General features: G+C 33.1%; 8 protein-coding genes across 8 annotated transcripts; 3 read left to right on the forward strand and 5 right to left on the reverse strand.

The window, feature by feature from the left end:
• The first annotated feature begins 142 nt into the window (after nucleotides 1-142).
• On the forward strand, nucleotides 143-1,930 carry HYPBUDRAFT_154304 (uncharacterized protein). The gene has a single exon (XM_020222007.1). The coding sequence runs from the start codon at nucleotides 333-335 to the stop codon at nucleotides 1,860-1,862; it is 1,530 nt and encodes a 509-aa protein (XP_020073772.1). The 5' UTR covers nucleotides 143-332; the 3' UTR covers nucleotides 1,863-1,930.
• A 169-nt stretch (nucleotides 1,931-2,099) lies between these two features.
• HYPBUDRAFT_159115 (F-actin-capping protein subunit beta) lies at nucleotides 2,100-2,993 on the reverse strand (the record flags this gene model as incomplete). The annotated part of the gene is made up of 1 exon (XM_020222422.1): nucleotides 2,100-2,993. One exon carries the CDS (start codon nucleotides 2,991-2,993, stop codon nucleotides 2,100-2,102), a length of 894 nt encoding a protein of 297 aa, XP_020073773.1.
• Nucleotides 2,994-3,181: 188 nt separating this feature from the next.
• MNN24 (Mnn24p) lies at nucleotides 3,182-5,662 on the reverse strand. The gene has a single exon (XM_020223207.1). The coding sequence runs from the start codon at nucleotides 5,378-5,380 to the stop codon at nucleotides 3,347-3,349; it is 2,034 nt and encodes a 677-aa protein (XP_020073774.1). The 5' UTR covers nucleotides 5,381-5,662; the 3' UTR covers nucleotides 3,182-3,346.
• A 283-nt stretch (nucleotides 5,663-5,945) lies between these two features.
• On the reverse strand, nucleotides 5,946-8,192 carry HYPBUDRAFT_115564 (fungal specific transcription factor domain-containing protein; the record flags this gene model as incomplete). Its single annotated transcript, XM_020219130.1, has 2 exons — nucleotides 5,946-6,778; nucleotides 6,842-8,192. The coding sequence occupies 2 exons, from the start codon at nucleotides 8,190-8,192 to the stop codon at nucleotides 5,946-5,948; spliced, it is 2,184 nt and encodes a 727-aa protein (XP_020073775.1).
• A 1,993-nt stretch (nucleotides 8,193-10,185) lies between these two features.
• HYPBUDRAFT_159117 (uncharacterized protein) lies at nucleotides 10,186-12,117 on the forward strand (the record flags this gene model as incomplete). Its single annotated transcript, XM_020222423.1, has 1 exon — nucleotides 10,186-12,117. One exon carries the CDS (start codon nucleotides 10,186-10,188, stop codon nucleotides 12,115-12,117), a length of 1,932 nt encoding a protein of 643 aa, XP_020073776.1.
• Nucleotides 12,118-12,576: 459 nt separating this feature from the next.
• HYPBUDRAFT_115717 (proteasome regulatory particle lid subunit) lies at nucleotides 12,577-13,836 on the forward strand (the record flags this gene model as incomplete). The annotated part of the gene is made up of 1 exon (XM_020219141.1): nucleotides 12,577-13,836. One exon carries the CDS (start codon nucleotides 12,577-12,579, stop codon nucleotides 13,834-13,836), a length of 1,260 nt encoding a protein of 419 aa, XP_020073777.1.
• A 112-nt stretch (nucleotides 13,837-13,948) lies between these two features.
• HYPBUDRAFT_130631 (uncharacterized protein) lies at nucleotides 13,949-15,924 on the reverse strand. The gene has a single exon (XM_020219429.1). It carries the CDS (start codon nucleotides 15,716-15,718, stop codon nucleotides 13,982-13,984), a length of 1,737 nt encoding a protein of 578 aa, XP_020073778.1. The 5' UTR covers nucleotides 15,719-15,924; the 3' UTR covers nucleotides 13,949-13,981.
• A 295-nt stretch (nucleotides 15,925-16,219) lies between these two features.
• On the reverse strand, nucleotides 16,220-17,926 carry SNX4 (Snx4p; the record flags this gene model as incomplete). The annotated part of the gene is made up of 1 exon (XM_020219125.1): nucleotides 16,220-17,926. One exon carries the CDS (start codon nucleotides 17,924-17,926, stop codon nucleotides 16,220-16,222), a length of 1,707 nt encoding a protein of 568 aa, XP_020073779.1.
• Nucleotides 17,927-18,509: the final 583 nt, after the last annotated feature.

Genomic DNA, 18,509 nt, shown 5'->3' on the forward strand with positions numbered 1-18,509 from the left:
TTCCAGGTGAGACGATTGTTACTGTATTTCCTTATTATCATAACATTTCGCGCGTTTTTACAAAATCAAAAAAACAAAAAAAACCAAAAAAAAAAAAAAAAAACGACAACTACATAAAGACGTAAAACAGTCTTCGATAAACAGTGTATAAACAATACAATACCAAACAAACAGACAACTGTCCTGAGCAGATCAAAACATCGGAACGAGTGCTATAATTGGAGTCACACCGAAAGATTCAGGTACGGTTTGCTTTTATTATCTTTCAAGTATCTTTATTAGGTCTCTGACTAGCGTTCCCATTTACAGGTGTCGAGGAGTTAAAATCAACAATGATGACGGGATCATCATCCCCAGTTAACAGCAGCCCATTGCTTCCTCAGGCCGAAATCACCACGCCATCACCGGCAAAGCAATTCAACCATTCCCGGACATCCTCAGCATCCAAGCCAAGGTCGGCCCCAATCACACGATCGAGTTCTTTGAGATCAAAAACCAAGGGGATCAATTTTAATCTAGCGGTGTCGCCCATCTCATCGCATCCAAGTCCCTCCAATGCAAACGGCCACAAGAGAAGTAGTTCGATACTTTCCAATACCCAAGTCCCAAGTCAACAGTCATTGCCTCAGCTTCCAGAGAATTCGCCTCTGATTACAGTGCCTAACTCCCCAATCCCATCAGCGACCGAAGAACTCAAGTTTGATGTGCCTTTGCCTCTGAGCGAACATTTACAAACTCTTGAAATTGATGATCAACTAAGGTTACTTGCTTTAAAAGAAATGTCAGTAGTGGAAATAAGAGATAATATTAATAATTTGAATAATAAATTGAACAGAAATGAAAAGGAACTCCATAGATTAAGAGAGGTCATTCAGAAGTCTTTGTACAGAGAATTAAGCGGCCAAAACCTAACTGCTAATGGCAGAGGGGTTAGGCAGAATAGTAACCCTAGAGATGAAGCTATTGCAAGTACTAAGATTGGCCCTAGAAGAAGAACTCTATCATCTACATCTCCAAATGCCGTGGTAAATACTAGCACTAACGATAATATCCCACTTGATCCAATCTCCAAACAGGACTCAGAAAGTAAACATAAGTCTGCCTTATGGTCTAATTTATCAAAACCTTTAAATCTCATTCAACAATTCGACAACATACTCACTCAGGAATTTGAAAAATCTTTAATCCCGAGTCCTAATTCCCAACAGTACTTCAACAATAAAAATCAGAACCATGATTATACTCATTCTAATACTAGTGCTCATCCACATCCTCAAGCACAACCATTTCATTCAAGAAAACTCTCATTAAGTAGCACTTCCACAGATGGTAGAAAAAGACATTCAGAGGATTCATTATCCAGTACAAGTGCTAGTGCAAGCTCGATTCCCTCACCTTTGAAAAGCAAATCTGATAATCGAAGTAAATCAAATATTGATCTAGATCAATATTTTCCTCCAGCTTCTGATCCAATACTAGCAGAAACAATTAAGTCAAAATCACGAAATAGAACTTCAGAGGATATGTTGCAATCTGTTAGCTCTTCGATCTGGTCCTTTGTTAACGATGTTAAATCAAACGTTCTATCTTCTTTAGGGGAAGACGAAGAATCAAGTAATCAAACATCTAATGAACTGACCGGACCAAATATTCGAACTGAGCCAATGTATAATTTAGAGACTGGGTCTACAATTAGCTTGGATGAAACATCTCCTGATACAAAATCAACAATAAAGGCACCGTATGATAACAGTGACTACGCTAACAATAATGATAATAATAATAATGATGACGATGACGAGGAAGTTGATCTTACTATGTACACTCTGTTGCGCAGATCTGAACTGCTTAAAAGACGGTAACTGTCCTGTCATATTTTTGGTTTCTTTTCTATTTTTTTTTCTTTTCTTATTTTTTTTTTGGTTTTACTTTTGTTTACAGGGATTCTTTGGAATTTGTTATTGGGTTTTAGATATTACTAAGTAGATTTATAAAGCCGAATGTATATAACATTTTATTACTTGTTGCAGTAACGATATAAATGAAGCGCAAATAAAAAGAAAATAAAGAACATTAGATGTAAAAGAACCGAAAATGAACTACAAACCTTGCAAACCTTTGATTAATTCAGATTGTTTGGATTTATCCAATTGTTGACTATTGAGATCACCAACAGACCTCAAATCCCTCAACATGATATTTTTCAATTTATCAAAATAAACTTCCTGAAGTAAATTTCTAACATTTGATTCCGATTTTTCAATCAAAGTACCTAAATTGATTAAGTGAGCCGTTTCCAAATTAACCCCTCCATCTAAAGATAAATGCTGTGATGATTCAATTTGTCTAGTTAAATTACCCGATAACGATAATGATCCCTTTGAGGAATTTTGTAAATCAAGAATAACGGAAGAGGTTAGCTTATAAGTTGCAGATGTAGTTCCTTCAGGTATCACTTCAAAAACATGAATGGAATCCCACTTTCCAGAGTTGTCCTCTGTTTCCTTTTTGAATAAAACAACTCCAGCAAAACCAGCAGATAATGAATCTTCTTCTTCAGTTTCTTCTTCAGCAGTGTCCCATAAGTAAACAGATGATGCACCAGCACCATCATAGTATAAATCACGGTAGATGTCAAAACTTTCGTTTGCCTTCAGTTCTAATTGTCTTAAAATATTGGAAGGATAAGGAGGTGCTTCGTCGGTTGTAACAGTTGGATAATACTTATTAGACCATGGAGATCTGTACGAGTCTCCGTCTCTGTTATAATCACAACACAAGTAGTCCTTTCCGGACTCTTTACATTTGGCAACCTTCAATGGTATATCAACCGATGATAACAAATCTTGAGTCAAATCTTCATTCTCACCGGCTTCTGCTTGGGAATCGTTTTGAATCAAAGTACATATATCATTCAAGTTCTTGGAGATATCTTTGGGATCCAAACGTCTCAATAAATCAAGAGATGCATCGTATCTATCGTCGTAAGACATTTTATAAGCTTAAACAAGTCAATTGGTTGTATATTTGAAAGTTATAACGTGGTTCTGGTATTTCGTTGTTTTTTCACTGCGTTGTACTTTCTCGCAGGAGTTTTTTTTTTTATATTGCAAATTTAGTACCTTTTGAAAGCTTACAATAAGAATAGTTTTATGAAATTTAAATAATTATACAAAAAAAAAAAACGAACAAGAGCAAATGGAGGGAAATAAAGAAACAAAAGATATGCAGAATGGTGTTGGGTAGAATTAGAGGGATTAATTCTCGAAAACAACCGGAAAGAATGGAAAAGTAAAGAATGCAAATAAGGCGAGGCAACAGGGTCTATCAAAGCCAAGGGAGACTACTAATCGTGTCTATCCTGTTTCAAGAACTCAATGTGTTGAGTAATTTCTTGACATATTTTGTTTCTTTCATCAGAATCAGGTTCAGGTACACCACTTAAATGAATATTTGATAATTTACAGAAACACCAATCGAGATTTGACATCACTTCCAATTCGAAATCATAGCCTTTTAATTCATCGAGGATTTCGTAACTGTAAAGTCTTCTTCTTTTATCATGTTCACCTTTTGGACCTCTACCGTATGAGTTACGTAAGAACATTTCAACTAAATCGAATTTTGGCCAATTAGCATGTAAAAAGAATAAGTTTGAAGATTTGAAATAATGGTATTTATAGTTAGAGTTACCTTTATCTTCGGCGTTTTTAGCATACACAGTTGGAGGTTCATTATAGTAATCACCTGCAGTTTTACCATCTTCTGGTTTAGATTCAACGTCTTCATTAGCTTGAATATAATCAATGATTGGATCATACTGGGCCATGCCGAAAACTTCGTGCTTACCAGTATCACCTCTGAATGGACCAAATTCTCTATTGAATTCTTTAACTTGATAATAAGGAAGTTTTAATTTATGAGCAGCAGCAATAAACGTTTCTTTGTCACCTTCACCAGCAGCACCTTGACTGAACAAAGGATAATAGTAATCAGGACCATAATAATTATAATACATTGATAAGATTAATGTTTTGAAATGTACTTTTTTATCAATCAAAACTTGACCGGTTTCACTTGAAGCTTCGGGAATGGCACCATCACAATCATGCATTGAAATTTCATCTGGTTTGAAACCTCTATCATCATTTGCAGGATAACTATTACGAACTCTAGAAGTGGTATCAACGTTAATTTTAGCAATATCATAATATAACGGAGATGTAGATCTTCTCCATAAATCCGGCCAAACAACCAAATGTTTATTTGCAAAAGGTTTATTAATGAAAAGAATATCTGGGTTTTTGATTGGCAAATTATCCGCATCAAGGTATAAGATACGTTCGAAAGAAGAAATCAACAAGGCAATGTTTTTCAATTGGAACCCACTAATCTTATCACCAAAATGCTTTGGTAAATAATCAGTTAAAATTTTACATTTAGCATTAAATTTTGGTAAGATTTTGGAACATAAATCGATATCATAATCGCTCCTTTTAGGAATAATAATTTCAACTGGTAACTTAGAACCGGTATTTCTCAAAGTTCTTATTGAAGTGAGTGCTAATTGATTATATTTTCCTCCACCTAAATAAACAATCCCATCACCTTGCATAAAATGATGAGGTTTACCATAATCGTAAATTTCTTTAGGGAAATCTTGGGGCATTTGATCAATAAAAGATTGATGGGAATTAGCTAATGAGTTAATTTCATGTTCAGAAAGTTGAATATAACTAGCCAACATTTCTTTAGTACGAATTGCTTCATCCAAATAATTTTCTCTCAAATGACCGCCATAAACTGGCATTTTACCATCGTTGTTTGAATACTTATTATTCTTTTTACTTTCTGAATAATGATCACCATTATTAATACCAGGGATCTTGGGATCCGTTTTTTCAAATATAGTCCATAAATTCTTGAAAAAATCAACCAAGTAATTCGCTAATAAATTTTCCGATTCCATCATTTCAAAATGGGACACATTTAGTCTCAAGTCATTCGAATGTATTTCAATCAAGTCCTTTTCATAATTGTACCCATCAATCAATCTAATATCAAATTTATTAGCGTTATTATCGTTAACATATTCCGATTTCATAAACTGCCAAAAATGAGACGCAATCTCATCGTTAAATTCATTATTTGGATCTGGTTGTTTCTGAATAATCATCAAGTCATTATGAACATCATGATGGTACCCAATCAACGATATCGGAGTTATCTCTTTGATCTTAGAAGTCGGTGATAGCTTACTGAAATAATCATTCTTTAGTGAGCTCACGTATAGCGAATAATCTATGGTGCATGAATATATGATGTTGATCACCGTTATCAACAAGCACACCACCACGATCTTCTTCGTATGCTTATACATCTTGAATAGCAATCCTCTTGAGATGGTTATCAAAATTAACTGTGATTGGTAATGAACTGAAATCTTCAGTCTAAAAATACCCAACGGAAAAAGAAAAACAGATAATTAGTGAGACCTGACAACGTGCAACTCCAAGAAACGAGAGGCTGGTTGAGATGGTTCAAATAGCGAGTGGAAGGATAAGAAGTAGTACTTCAGTAAGGTAAGACAAGGATATGAAGAAAGGGCTTTATTAAAATTTTCTTTTTTCTTTTCACTTTGTTCAAATTTTAAACGAGAGCAAAACTACGATGGAATGAATTTTATAAGTATTTCAGGGCTATCAACGATTCACATGTCCTGGCAGGGAGATCAGATGAGGGCCAGGGGTAGTTACTGGTATGCTGGAACGGGGACTGAGGGTGTTTTTACGTTTGGGGAATAATGTAGGCCTACAAGGACAAGGTGTTTTCACTAGAAAAGGATATAAAAGGTATTAAAATAATATAAGGCGTGGGGCGGAATGCAGAAAACTGAGAAAGGGTGTATAGAGATAATAATACATTGGAGAAATGAAGAGGGTGGATCATAAATCATCATTAAAGATATTGAAGACACTCAAGTTTTTATTTGATTCGAAATCGTCGGTCAACCCACGAGATTGCATCCATTTTGCATCAATTTCTGCATTACTAACATAAACTTCGGAACAACGATTATTTGTTTCGTTAATAGTTCTATCGATAGCATCAAGCACTAATGAATGTAATTCTTTTAAATGATTTTTTGAATATTTTGGTTTTTTCAAAAAATTCAGTTTTGGGTGATGATAATTATCTTTGTAGAATTGAATGCTTGTAATTGTTTTCAAAACCAAATCATGAGCTTTTGTAATTCTCCAAGCATAGTAGTACCTATTGCTTAATTTCAGAATTTGGTAAATTGAATAATTTGAAATTTTAATTAATGAATTTCTAAAATTTTCAACGGTGTTAAGATATTGGTAGAAGTTTGAATTTTTACCTTCTTTCAGTTCTTGACTAATTTTTTTCATTTCATAAATAACAAATCCTAATTTAATTATGAAGGACATGACTATTTGATTTGCCTTATGAATTGTCATTTCAAGGGTTGGATTCAATATGAAATCACAAACCAAATCAGAAGATTCAACTATTCTTGAGTAAAATGGAACAACTTCTAATAAAAATATAAAACTTTTCTTTAAATAGAAAAAGGATAAATTATGATTCTTATTTATGTAAAATAAATATAAATGGAAATAAATCGAAATGAAAAATGATGACATTGATAAATAAAATTTAGTATCGTGAATTTTCATGCAATCATCAGTAACAATTTTTTGGGATAAGTCAAATCCAATTTGAGGATTTTGATCGGCAAATGTTTTATCAATTACTTGTTCAACTTGAATTTGATTTTTTGATTTTTCTAATAAATTTTCAATACTTAAATAATGACCGAAAAATAAGGTTTCTAAATCACTTAAATTTTCACTAACTTCGATTAATTTAACTTTACCATCAATATTCAAAATTTGTTTTAATACTTTATCAATTGGTTCTTTAAATTTGAGGAAAGTTTGTAAATTTGAAACAACTTTCTCTTCAACTTCAACGTTTGGAATACTTGAATTTTTTGAATTAACAAATGGAATTTTAGTATCATAAGATATGGATGAAAGACTTGATGGATTACCAAATGTGTAACTATGATATAACTCAGCAAATACTATAAAATACCAAGTTTTTCTTTTAATGTGGTTTAATTTTGCATCTTCATCGTTATCTTCTGAATATTTTGAAGGTTCCCGATTAAGACCAGAATGATAAGCCATTTGAACAATAACTGCATTAGACATTTGAGCATCACCGCCATCGGCACCATCGCCATCTTCCGGGGCAAATCTATTATAAACTCGAAGATAAAACATTAATTGCAAAGCTGGTAAAGAATAAGCTGCATTTAAGGGGAATAAATGAAGACAATATCTTGCTAATTCAATAACTTCTACTGAAATCGGATTTTCAATTAAATAACCAAAATTTTCCACACAAGCTTTAGAGCATTGAATATCGGGGTATCCTACTTCATTGAAAACCGAACTTAGTAATCCCATATTCTCTTGTTCGTTATTGGTGAACATTGAAAGAAAAGAGAATCGATGAATCACAAATAATAAACCAAGTTTGGCGAATTCTTCTTTACTGTTGATTTTCAAATCTTTGATTTTTTCATCAACAGGGGTATCATCAGGAGGTTTTCCTCCGAGAATGTTTGTCATTGAATCTTCAAAATTTTGTTGGTCAAGAAACGGAGCAAATGGATAAACATACCTGAAGAATCGGTTTATCAAACACCAAGTAACTCTTCTAGGCGGTAAGTGGTTTAAAATTTTTTGTTTTAAATGCTTCATATCCATTAAATCAGAATTTTCTTTTGATCTTTTATTCCAATTTTTTATCAAATCGTTATACCGGTCTTCAATTTCATCGTCAATGGCATGATTTGAGTCATGAGTCTTCTTCTTAATATCGGATTCTTTTAAGCATCCCATTTTATACGTAATCATGTATTCCCATAGCATATTGAGGCCATCGTCGCGTTTCATCATCGAAGACCAAGAAATAGGACCATAATTGACTCTTCTAATTGGAGTAGAAGAGTGAATGGTTGAATAGTTTTCATAAAAATTGATGGTCTCTGAAGTATTGGCCACTGGGTTGACCCCAACCACTGAATTCGGACTACAATTCGAAGACGTTATTTTATCTAGAATGAAATCACAAGATAAGTCATCGTAATAGTTCATTTTATGCTTAGTATCCTCTTGTTTCAAATTTATAGGTGGAAGCACTGTAGGGGGAACATTTACTGAAGGTAATGCAGTGGATACATGAAACGACGATATAGAATTCCTCGATGAAGTAGACGAATTATCAAAACTCGACAATTCATTTTGTTTGGCTTTAAGGTCTTCTAGATACTTGATTTTTTCCTTAAGATAATCGATTTCTACTTTTGCTTGTTCAACATCAAAAGTGTTTTCATTATTGAGTTCAATAGAATGCTTATTCCCAATGGACCAATTGGAATAATGGCATGCTTCATGTAAATTGGATCTGATACAGGAACTGCAAGGTAATTGCTTATCACAACGGATTTTCCTTTTTTTACAATTATCACAAACAAGCGTCAACCGTTGACGTTTCCGGGGTGGTTTCTTAGCACAGTTTTCCTCGATAACAGTGGTCGGGGTCATGGCACTCGTGGTATTGCTGGTAACAGTAGAAGAGTAAAAACTTAAATTTTGCTCATCGTTATCAGTAAGATCAGCCAGATTATCCTTGGATCGTACCGCAACCTCCTTCCCGTCCCCGTTCATTTGGTTCATCCCACTCCCATTCACTTGCTTCAACGCAGTTTTGATATTATCCCAAGATGGAGTCATTTTGCAATAGACAATTTGCAAAGAAAGAAAGAAAAAAAAAAAAACCTGGAGAAATTCACCAATGATTCAAACAAAAAGACAAATACCCGTCGAAATTCAATCCTTTTCCTCTCCGGCACTCGCTGTCTGACTAAACCTATAATTTAAGAAGTAACTAGCAATAACTTATTGGAAATACTCAATACCTGTCCAAACTAACTCGACCGAAAAGACTGCTTTATTAAGCAAACGATAAAAATTAGTAATTAACAAAGAGAAAAAAGAAAAAAAAAAAAAATCCCGAAAAAAACATTCGGTGATCAAGCCTTGGTGCGGATATATGTTTTTCTAGAGCTTAACTTCGAGCACGACGAGATGACCTTTGCCTTCGAGGAACAGTCAGATCTGTTGCCTCTGTTGCCTTCTGTTGCCTGCCACTGGCGTATGACCAGGGGTTTGGTGGTGATGCTGGGTTTCGCTGGCGGATTTGGCTGGTGCTTCGCTCGGTGGTACGCGGCGCAAACCGCTTCGGCCGCTCCGTTTTGAGCAACCCCGACGGGTGCTGCTAGTTTCTTCTACTGCTAGGTCTGTCGGAGGTACGCGGATATACTCTCGGGTGGCCAGCCTACGGGTGGACACTTGGTGGAGACCGGCCAGTTGCAGTGAGGAGGATAACCTTGGGTGAAAGCATTACTAAGTCGCATTAAGGTAGTAACGGTAAGTAAGACAGTGACGTTACGGAGTTTTGAGTGGGAGTTTGGCGAAAGATCCGAAAAAAACAGTTAATCCGGTCACGTGATGCCGACAACCCTCCACAAAAAAAAGGGCCACAAAATGGGAAACGGGAAGCATGAAAAGAAGATCCGTACAGTTTGTGGTTTACGGAGGTTTTGTTGTTGTTCACGTGACTCGAGGGCCCGAATAAACTCCCGTGCACCAGGAAAACCCTACCGGCTGACCAAACCTCAGTTTGGTGGGCGGCAAGTTGATAAGATACCAACTACTTCATCGACAGCAACAGCAACACAATCATTGCACTTCAAATGAGCTTTGGAGATCAATTGAATGGTAAGGTATAATATTTAGATCTGAGATCGGTAAGTAAGTGTGGATCGTCATCTTTGCAGTTACTTAATTGAGGTTGTTTATTTACTATTCAACCATCGCTTAACCTATAACAACAGTTTGTTTGAATTAGTATTTGCGGACTTATTGAATAACTTTAATCAATCCATTGTTGGAAAGAAGTCATTCATCTCTTGAATAAGTTGATCTTGGGTAGTTCCCGTTTTGTTTCCAGGCCCTCCGTTGATTATTTTTGTTATTTTCAAAATTAGTATTACCCCTTACTCTTACAATCAATAATCACACGACGATGAATTCAGATATATTCGAAGATATTGAACAGGATAATAATCCTTCCTTTTACGGGAATCAATCATTTCTTTCTGACGGTAAAAATAAATCAAATGGTAATGCTAAAGATAATTCTTTTAATAATTCTATAATTAATGATGAATATGATGATCAAATTAGTTCCAAAAATTACCGTAATATGGATTTAGTTAATAACTCCCTTGGGTTATCAAATAAAATAAGAAATTTTTTACATGATGATAATTTATCAATTGACGTTATATCAAGTGAACGATTAATGAATTCTTCAATTATAGTTTATTCAATTGAAATTTCAATTGATTCTTCAAATTCAATCATCGTTAAACGTCGATATAGTGAATTTAAATCTTTCAGAGATAATTTATTGAAATTATTCCCAACTTTAATAATACCCCCAATACCTGAAAAACATACAATTTTTAATTATTTAATTAATTCAATTAATAATTCCAAAGAATCAACTATTATTGAAACTAGAAAAAGAAATTTCAAGGTTTTTTTAATTGATTTAATCTTTAATTCAAATCCAATTTTAAAAGATTGCCCTCTTCTACATAAATTTTTGGATCCAAATTATGAATTATGTTGGAATAATGCTATTAATGAACCTCCTTTAAGCTTATTACCAAATAATCTATTATTGGCTAATCCAGTAAACCCAACCGATCAAAATGGTTTATATTCTTTATTACCAATTGTTAATGGATTTGAATTCAATTCCCAAATTGATAATCTTCATTCGTTGAAAAAAATTAATGATGATTTACATAAACTAAATGATCAAATTAATTTATTCAAAATTAAAGAAGAAGATGACAATTTAAAAATTTTAAATAATTCTTCAATTTCAAATACAAATAATGAATTTATTAGCTTTAAAGATATCCCAATTGAATTAATTTCTTATGAGATTATTTTCCATCAAAACATTAAAATTTTAAATGAATTAAATAAATTAAATAATAAATCAATTAAAAATTATAAATCAGTCATTAATAATTTAATTGAATTGGGTGGTAATTTAAATAATTTTTCATTACAGATTCATGAATTATCAGATTTAAATAATCATTCAAACTTTAATAATCAATTAAGTTCATTGATTGAAAAATTTGGCTCAACAATTGATTTGAATTTCTTAAATTTTGAAAGTTTTGTTATTTCAAATTTAATACCAAATTGGCAAGAACCAATTAATCAATTAATCCAATATTATTCAACTGCATTACAATTAATTAAATTTTATAAATTTAAATTAATTCAATTTAAATTATTATTCAAATTGAAATTTAATAAAATTCAAGACTTAATGACTTTCAATAATAATTATCAAAATCATATTAAATTAAATGACTTAAAAAATTTAAATATAAATAGTCCAAGTATTAATGATGCTATCAAAAGAATTGAATTAAAACAGAAGAAGTTATCTACAAATAGTCGTTCTCTAAACTCTAAAAAATCTTGGTATGGTTTGTTTGGTGGTAATAAATCTTCTTTCATCTTACCTGATGATGATACTTTCCAACAATATAATTCTCATCAAAATAATCAACTACAATCTAAGGATACTTATAATAATTATACTTCTCCAACTTCGTCTCCACAAAAACCAATTCCAAAACCAGATCCTTTAGCTGATCTCCCTCCCAATGATCTTTCAAATCAATTCCTGTATAAGATTCACCAAATTGAAAAAGAATTAACGAAATTAGATCAATTAATCAATTTGGTCAATAAAGATATGATCGACTTGACTGATCATTTGAAATCTACATTCTCGTCCTTTTCTACAAGCATGGAAAAGAAATGGCTAACTATAATGTTGGAATTCATCAGATCTGGTAAAGATTTATTTAGTGAAAACTTGGCTAATTGGAATGACTTGAAAGCATTTATTGATAATTAAGTCTCTTCCCCTCAATTATTCACTTGCTCAAGGCTGATCTCCTGATGCCGGTTATGATAGGAACTGCCTTCTTCGCCTGTTTATGAACTCTCCTTATAGAATTGGAGTTTCAAAGATTGTTTTCATTTGCATTGGTTTAACATTTTTTTATTTTTTTTTTTTTTTATATATTTTTTTCAGGGACATTGTATCTGCTAGTTTTATCGACTTTAGTAATGCATTCTTGTGAGTATAGTGTCTTCCTGAATGCAGTAACTATTATGTATCTATGATCCTGAATTATGTCTTAGATTGTAATCGGTATTCTATTTGTAATGGAAAACTTATATATGTACGGATGTTTTATCAGAAATCGAGGTGGCAAGAGATTCTTTGAGAAACTCCAATGTTAAAGTCTACAGTTGAAAGAAGTTGACTTCACAGATATTAGTTATTTCCAATACATATCAATCGTTGAAGATGTCTGCAATGGAGTTAGATGGTGATGTTTCCACCGTGTTAGCAAGCTTGAGACTGGAAGTTGAGTCAGGAGACTTGATAAATATATTCTATCAATTTGAAGATTTCTATGAACGTAAATTATGGCACCAATTAACTTTGGCTTTAGATGATTTCTATTCTTTACCAGATTCTAAATCCAATAATTTAAGAATTAAGATTTATGATTCTTTTGTCAGTCAATTTCAACAAAAATTGAACCCAATCAAAGTTGTTGACTTCTTATTAGCTAGTTTCCCAAATGACGATAAAAGAGATCAAGAGGCTGCTTTGGAAAAATTGATTCAATTGAAAGACCAATTCATAAGCCAAGCTACCCCATCCTTGAAGAAGGCCGCCACTGATGATGACGAATTAAAGGCTTTGTTAAATAAAGAAGAATCAATTGTTTATGTTGATTTACAAATATCACGCTTCTACTTATTGTTGGGTAATAAAGTTAAGTCAGAAGAAATCTTAGAACTGGTTGAAAGTAAATTTGATGATTCATCATCTGACTCTCAAGTGTTCAATTCCAAGATAAATGCAGCATTTTACTTAACAAAATGTCAATTATATAAAATTGATGAAAACTATAATCAATTTTACTCAAATGGTTTATTATATTTATCATCAATTGAAAATACTCCAACTCCTTTAACTAATGAAGAAAAAATAAGTTTATGTTATGATTTATGTATTGCTGCCTTATTGGGTGACAAGATTTATAACTTTGGTGAATTAATTTTACATGATGTTTTGAACGTCATTAAAAGTGAAAGCTCTCCGTACTTTTGGCTATTCAATTTAATCCAATCTCTTAATGCTGGTAAATTGAACGATTTCAATCACTGGCTTAAAGTTGGTATTCCAAAATCACCATTCTTAGTTAAATTCCAATTTTTCTTACAACAAAAAATTATTATTACTTCATTATTAGAGTTAATCTCATTAAAATCCACAACCAACAAAAGATTGTCGTTTAAGGAAATCAGTGATTTCACTGGTACTCCTGGGAATGACGTTGAACATCTTATAATAAAATGTTTTTCACTTAATTTAATCAAAGGCTATATCAACCAAATTGATGAAATATTAGTGGTAACTTGGTTACAACCAAGAATTTTGAACTTAGATCAAGTTAAAGCCTTATACAGCCACTTGGTTGATTGGGATGCTAAAGTCGAACAATTGGGCAAACAAGTTCATGAAAGTGGTGGACAAGTTTGGGCTGGATTATGATGTAGTTTATTAAACTTATAGATATATATAATCTTTAAAATATTTGAATAAATAATCAAACAAAATCATTTACTAATCATAGTTATTACTTAGAATTTTTATTAAAGTACATACGTATACAACTTTATCTTAAATCTATTCTTCTTTATTTAGATTCTCTTAAGCGATCATCGCTTTTGTTAGGATCATTATCATCATCACCTAGTTCAAATAATGTATTACTACCAGTTGGTTGTAAATCTGATTCATGAGAAGTTGACTTTTTGTGCAGATCAGTTTCCTCGTATTTAGGAGGAGCATCATTACGGGTGGTATTACTTGAATTGTGACCCAATTCAAAGCTATCATCATCATTATTATTTCTACCATTTTCTAAATCATTATCACTGTGACTCAATAATGATAAATCATCCAATTCAAACTCATGACCTTCATGGTATCCTTGACCAGCGTTTTGAGTTCCATTTTCATCAATATTATCATCAGTTGCAACTTGTTGAGAAATTGCCAACATATAACTGGTTTCTGTTGGTCTCCATAACCAAGAAACTCCCATGAAGACCGCAAAAAATACAACACTTGGCCAAAATTCAAAAATAAAATAAGATCCTTTCCAGTGTTCTTCGATCATTTGAGTGCTACTCATACTTAAATAAATGAAAGATGATAAAATCAACCCACCGAAAGTTAGGAGAACAGAAAGGAATATTATTCTAAATAAGTTTTCATAAAGTTGTAACTTGATGATTTGACGTTGCTTATGTAAATTTGCAGTTGTCTTTTTAATAGAAACCAAAGTGGCAACGTAATAAATAGTCAAAGTGATTGAAATTGGAATCAAAGGAATTAATCCCTTTATTTCATTAAATTCTGGATCATCCTCAGCATTTGAATTAGAGGTTACAACACTATTATTAGAGCTATAATAAGTTGCAAGTAAGTAAAAGAAGGAAGCAAGAAAGTGAACCCCAGCCAAAATTTTACATCTAAACATAATTTTCTTACTAAGTTTCAAAACGACGACACCATAACCCAATGCTATACAAAGTAAAAGGAAAAAGCAAAAAGTGATTTTACCAGCATTCAACATAGAAAGGAAAACCATATAAAAGGTAACGAATCCAGACAGTGGGTTTTTAGTTCTATTGACTAAATCAAAATAAGACCACACAACTAATGTATCAAAAGTCAAAAATCCTAACATGGCTAATAAATACCTTTGCAAAGGTAAAATTTGATGTTCATTTCTTTTCTTAAAGAATTGGAAGCCATATAATGCAAGGGCAATAGCATAGCATAAAGTTAAAATACCATAGGCAGGCAATTTCGGAATTTCACTTGCACTTAATTGACCAAAAGCATTTTGGAAATTGACAACACCTTTATACTTCATTGCTTTATTCTTATTAAAAGTGGAAACACAATAGTATCCGGTCTTGTTGACTGAATAGTCGAGATTAACTGGACCTAATTTATTTATATGAGAAGTCATTATCGTAGAATTAGTAACATCTGCATTAATGATGAAATTTCCTTCTTGCTTTTTATCACAAATCTTCAAAGTATCAATGGCGTAACTATCACAAATATATTTCTTACGACCGCCTCCAACATCAGCACCTAAGTTATCAATATCCTTATATTCGAATATAACATAACTGACCAGCACGTCTTCACTACCTTGAGCATCCTTATTGTTGGAATCATAGTGATCTTTGCCAAACTGATTTAACCTGAGGCCTATATGAGGTTTTAAACTTCCACCCCAATCGTGCTTAGCGTACATCCCACCACAAACTTGAGAGTTCATAGTTTCATCAAATAGAACCTTATTTGCTAGCACACTAGTGCATAACAAGAATAGAACAGCCAACCAATTCATTCTGTAATCCAATTGCTCAATAGAATATCTGAAACCACCTTCTGGATCTTATCTTGTTCAATTGTCAGATCTGTCCGTTGAAAAATTAACAAGGGTATAAGTTAGTGAATCTAGGACTCTTCAATATCACTCAATGAGTACGACAAGATTTGCAATATTCAACCAGAAAAAGCTCTACTATCTTCAAACAACTATTCGTAAGAGTCTTGTCGAATTGAAATAATGAAGCTACCAGACTTCATCATTCTCTATATTAGCTGTACTTTATTTAACAAAGGGAATCTGCGGGAGGATTTCGGACACGACTTTAATTTTCTTAGTGTTTTTTTTTTTTCACTTTTGTATGATGATTTTTGCAAGACTACAACAAGGCTACTATAACAGAAGGAGTAGGTTACTATAAGAAGGACATACGGTCTAATATATATTTAGAAGAATTGAAGAATGCAAAAGGAAGACGAAGGTAAATTTTTTATAGAAGATGGAACCCTACTTGCATGATCACTTGAGTTCTTCTAACCTCGACATTAGTTTGACTTCTACATCAGACCAATTATCAACCAAGCCTTTGTAAAACTTGATCTCTTCGTTGCATAACCCAACCATGTTTTGTTTCAATTCGTTTTTGTTGAATTTATCCCAGTTAGGATATTCTTCATTGATGATTTTATTGGTTAAGCTTTGAACCAAGTCAGTTTGAAGTTTGATTTCATTTTCTAACTGTTCGATTTTGTTTTGTAGTTTTTCAAGCTTACCATCGGTATTCGAAGAAGCAATATGGGGGGTAGCCGAAGTTGAAATGGTATCTTTGATCAATTGAGTTGTATTATTCACAATGCCACTGGGCTTGTTCCCATTCAATACACCACTGGGAGGAGGTGCATTGCCAGTCGCATGGCGACCTCCAAAACTAGCTAATTCCCCTCTTGATTTGTTAAGGTAGTCTTGTAAAACTTGTAAATCAATTTTTTTATTGTGCTGCAATTCAATTAAATTAGTCAAGCTAATGATGTACTTGGAACAATCTTTCAAAGAGACTAGAAATGATTCATCGATATACTTATGTAAGCTTGCCCAATTGTTTGAAAAGTATGATAAAGATTGAGCAAAGACTTTGAAATTATCGGTGAATTGTTGTTGGTCTTTTGAAGATTCAGTAGCATCACCATTAACTTCGTCCGAGTTAGTCCCTAATCCTGTTTCCTGTCCTTTACTCTGAATAATTGATAGTTTACTTATCTGGTTAGCAAATTGTTCGTAATCTTGACTTAAATCATGGTTCTTCTTATTCAACTTAGTGAATATTTTATCTAGCTTGAGAAGATTTTCATACAATTTCTTTAATTTGTCACTAATTTCCAAAATATCTTTATTTGTTTCCCGCTTATGCTTTGCAGGGGTTAAAAAGTTCATTACAGTTTCAGTCAATAAATCTTCATTCACAACTTTGTTAACAACAGAACTTGTAAAACCTGATGATTCAATATTCTCTTCCTGAATAGAGCTTGTATTATTTTTTGAAATTTTCAAATTCTTAGTAAAAGTTGACCAGTCTGGTGAATCACTCACAAATAAATGAAATATTGACAGTTGAGATAAAATTGAATGATTTGTGATGTATTTGACAAATCTATCCAAAGAATGTAATCTCTTATGTACAAAAGCAGTACTGAAAGTATCACCAGTGAGATATTTGAAATTCAGCTTTGATGGTAATGGAGGAACGAGAATTTGAGGGTAATCATTACTCAAACAATCATGCAAAAATCTGAAATCTCCATATCTTCTTCGAACTTTTATAGTCACTGCACTATTTGGTTCTGTTGGTTTTATAGAACTCAATTTTATTACCGAGGGATGATTGGTGGTAGTTGTTATTTGATATGATATAAATGGCTTGGATGCGCTATCCAAATCACGAATTGGGGAGGTAACTGAACTATCAATTGTGTGACTGTAAAATAAATTTGGTTCATCTGTACTTCCAAGCTCACTTTCGTACCCGCCAGAAGTGGCGGCTGCAGGAGAGCCCAAAAGATCGATATTACCTTTATCATCGGCTGCGGATTCGAGATTATTAGAGTGTAATGATTTAATACTGGCATCCTGGTTGGGGTGATCGTTATCTGAATGGTCTCGGCCATTTACATCGGCATCACCCTTGTCATCACTGGCTCGATCACTATCATTGGATGGGCCTTTGGTCATAAGTAATGAATTGGAAGGATCGGCATCATCTGCATATTCATCTTCATTATTATCTTCAGTATCTTCGAGATCTCCCACCCCTAAGGGGTTCCCATCTTCAATTTCATCAGCTTCACCATCATCATCATTATTGACGTTTATATCAGCATCACTGTTAGCATCTTGTACATCATTGACTGGCAAAGAAGTATCGTTATCGTCAGTTTCGCCTTCAGAGATTGTTGCCGGAGGAGCACGCTCGTTCGCTGGATGTTGGCTTTCTTCGCCCCTATCCCATTGAATGGAGGTAAAGGTGTCTTCTGCACTCATTTTTGACATCGTATTGTTAATCTTCAACCCACAATATGTTTCAAATTTAAAACACTACTTATAATCTGGAGATATGGATGATCGCGATAAGATATGTCGTGTGAATCTTTCCTTCACAATTGTAAAAGCAGCACAAATTAATAAGACTAAAGACTTGGACGCTTCACTGGTACTTCAATTGATACAAGTCTCGATATACTAATAGAATTCAATTTGTTTGGATCAAATTGAAGAAATAGCACTAGATGCTTAACTTATCCCTTGACCCAAAGTT

Source organism: Hyphopichia burtonii (assembly GCF_001661395.1).
Source record: "Hyphopichia burtonii NRRL Y-1933 unplaced genomic scaffold HYPBUscaffold_10, whole genome shotgun sequence".
NCBI lineage: Eukaryota > Fungi > Ascomycota > Pichiomycetes > Serinales > Debaryomycetaceae > Hyphopichia > Hyphopichia burtonii.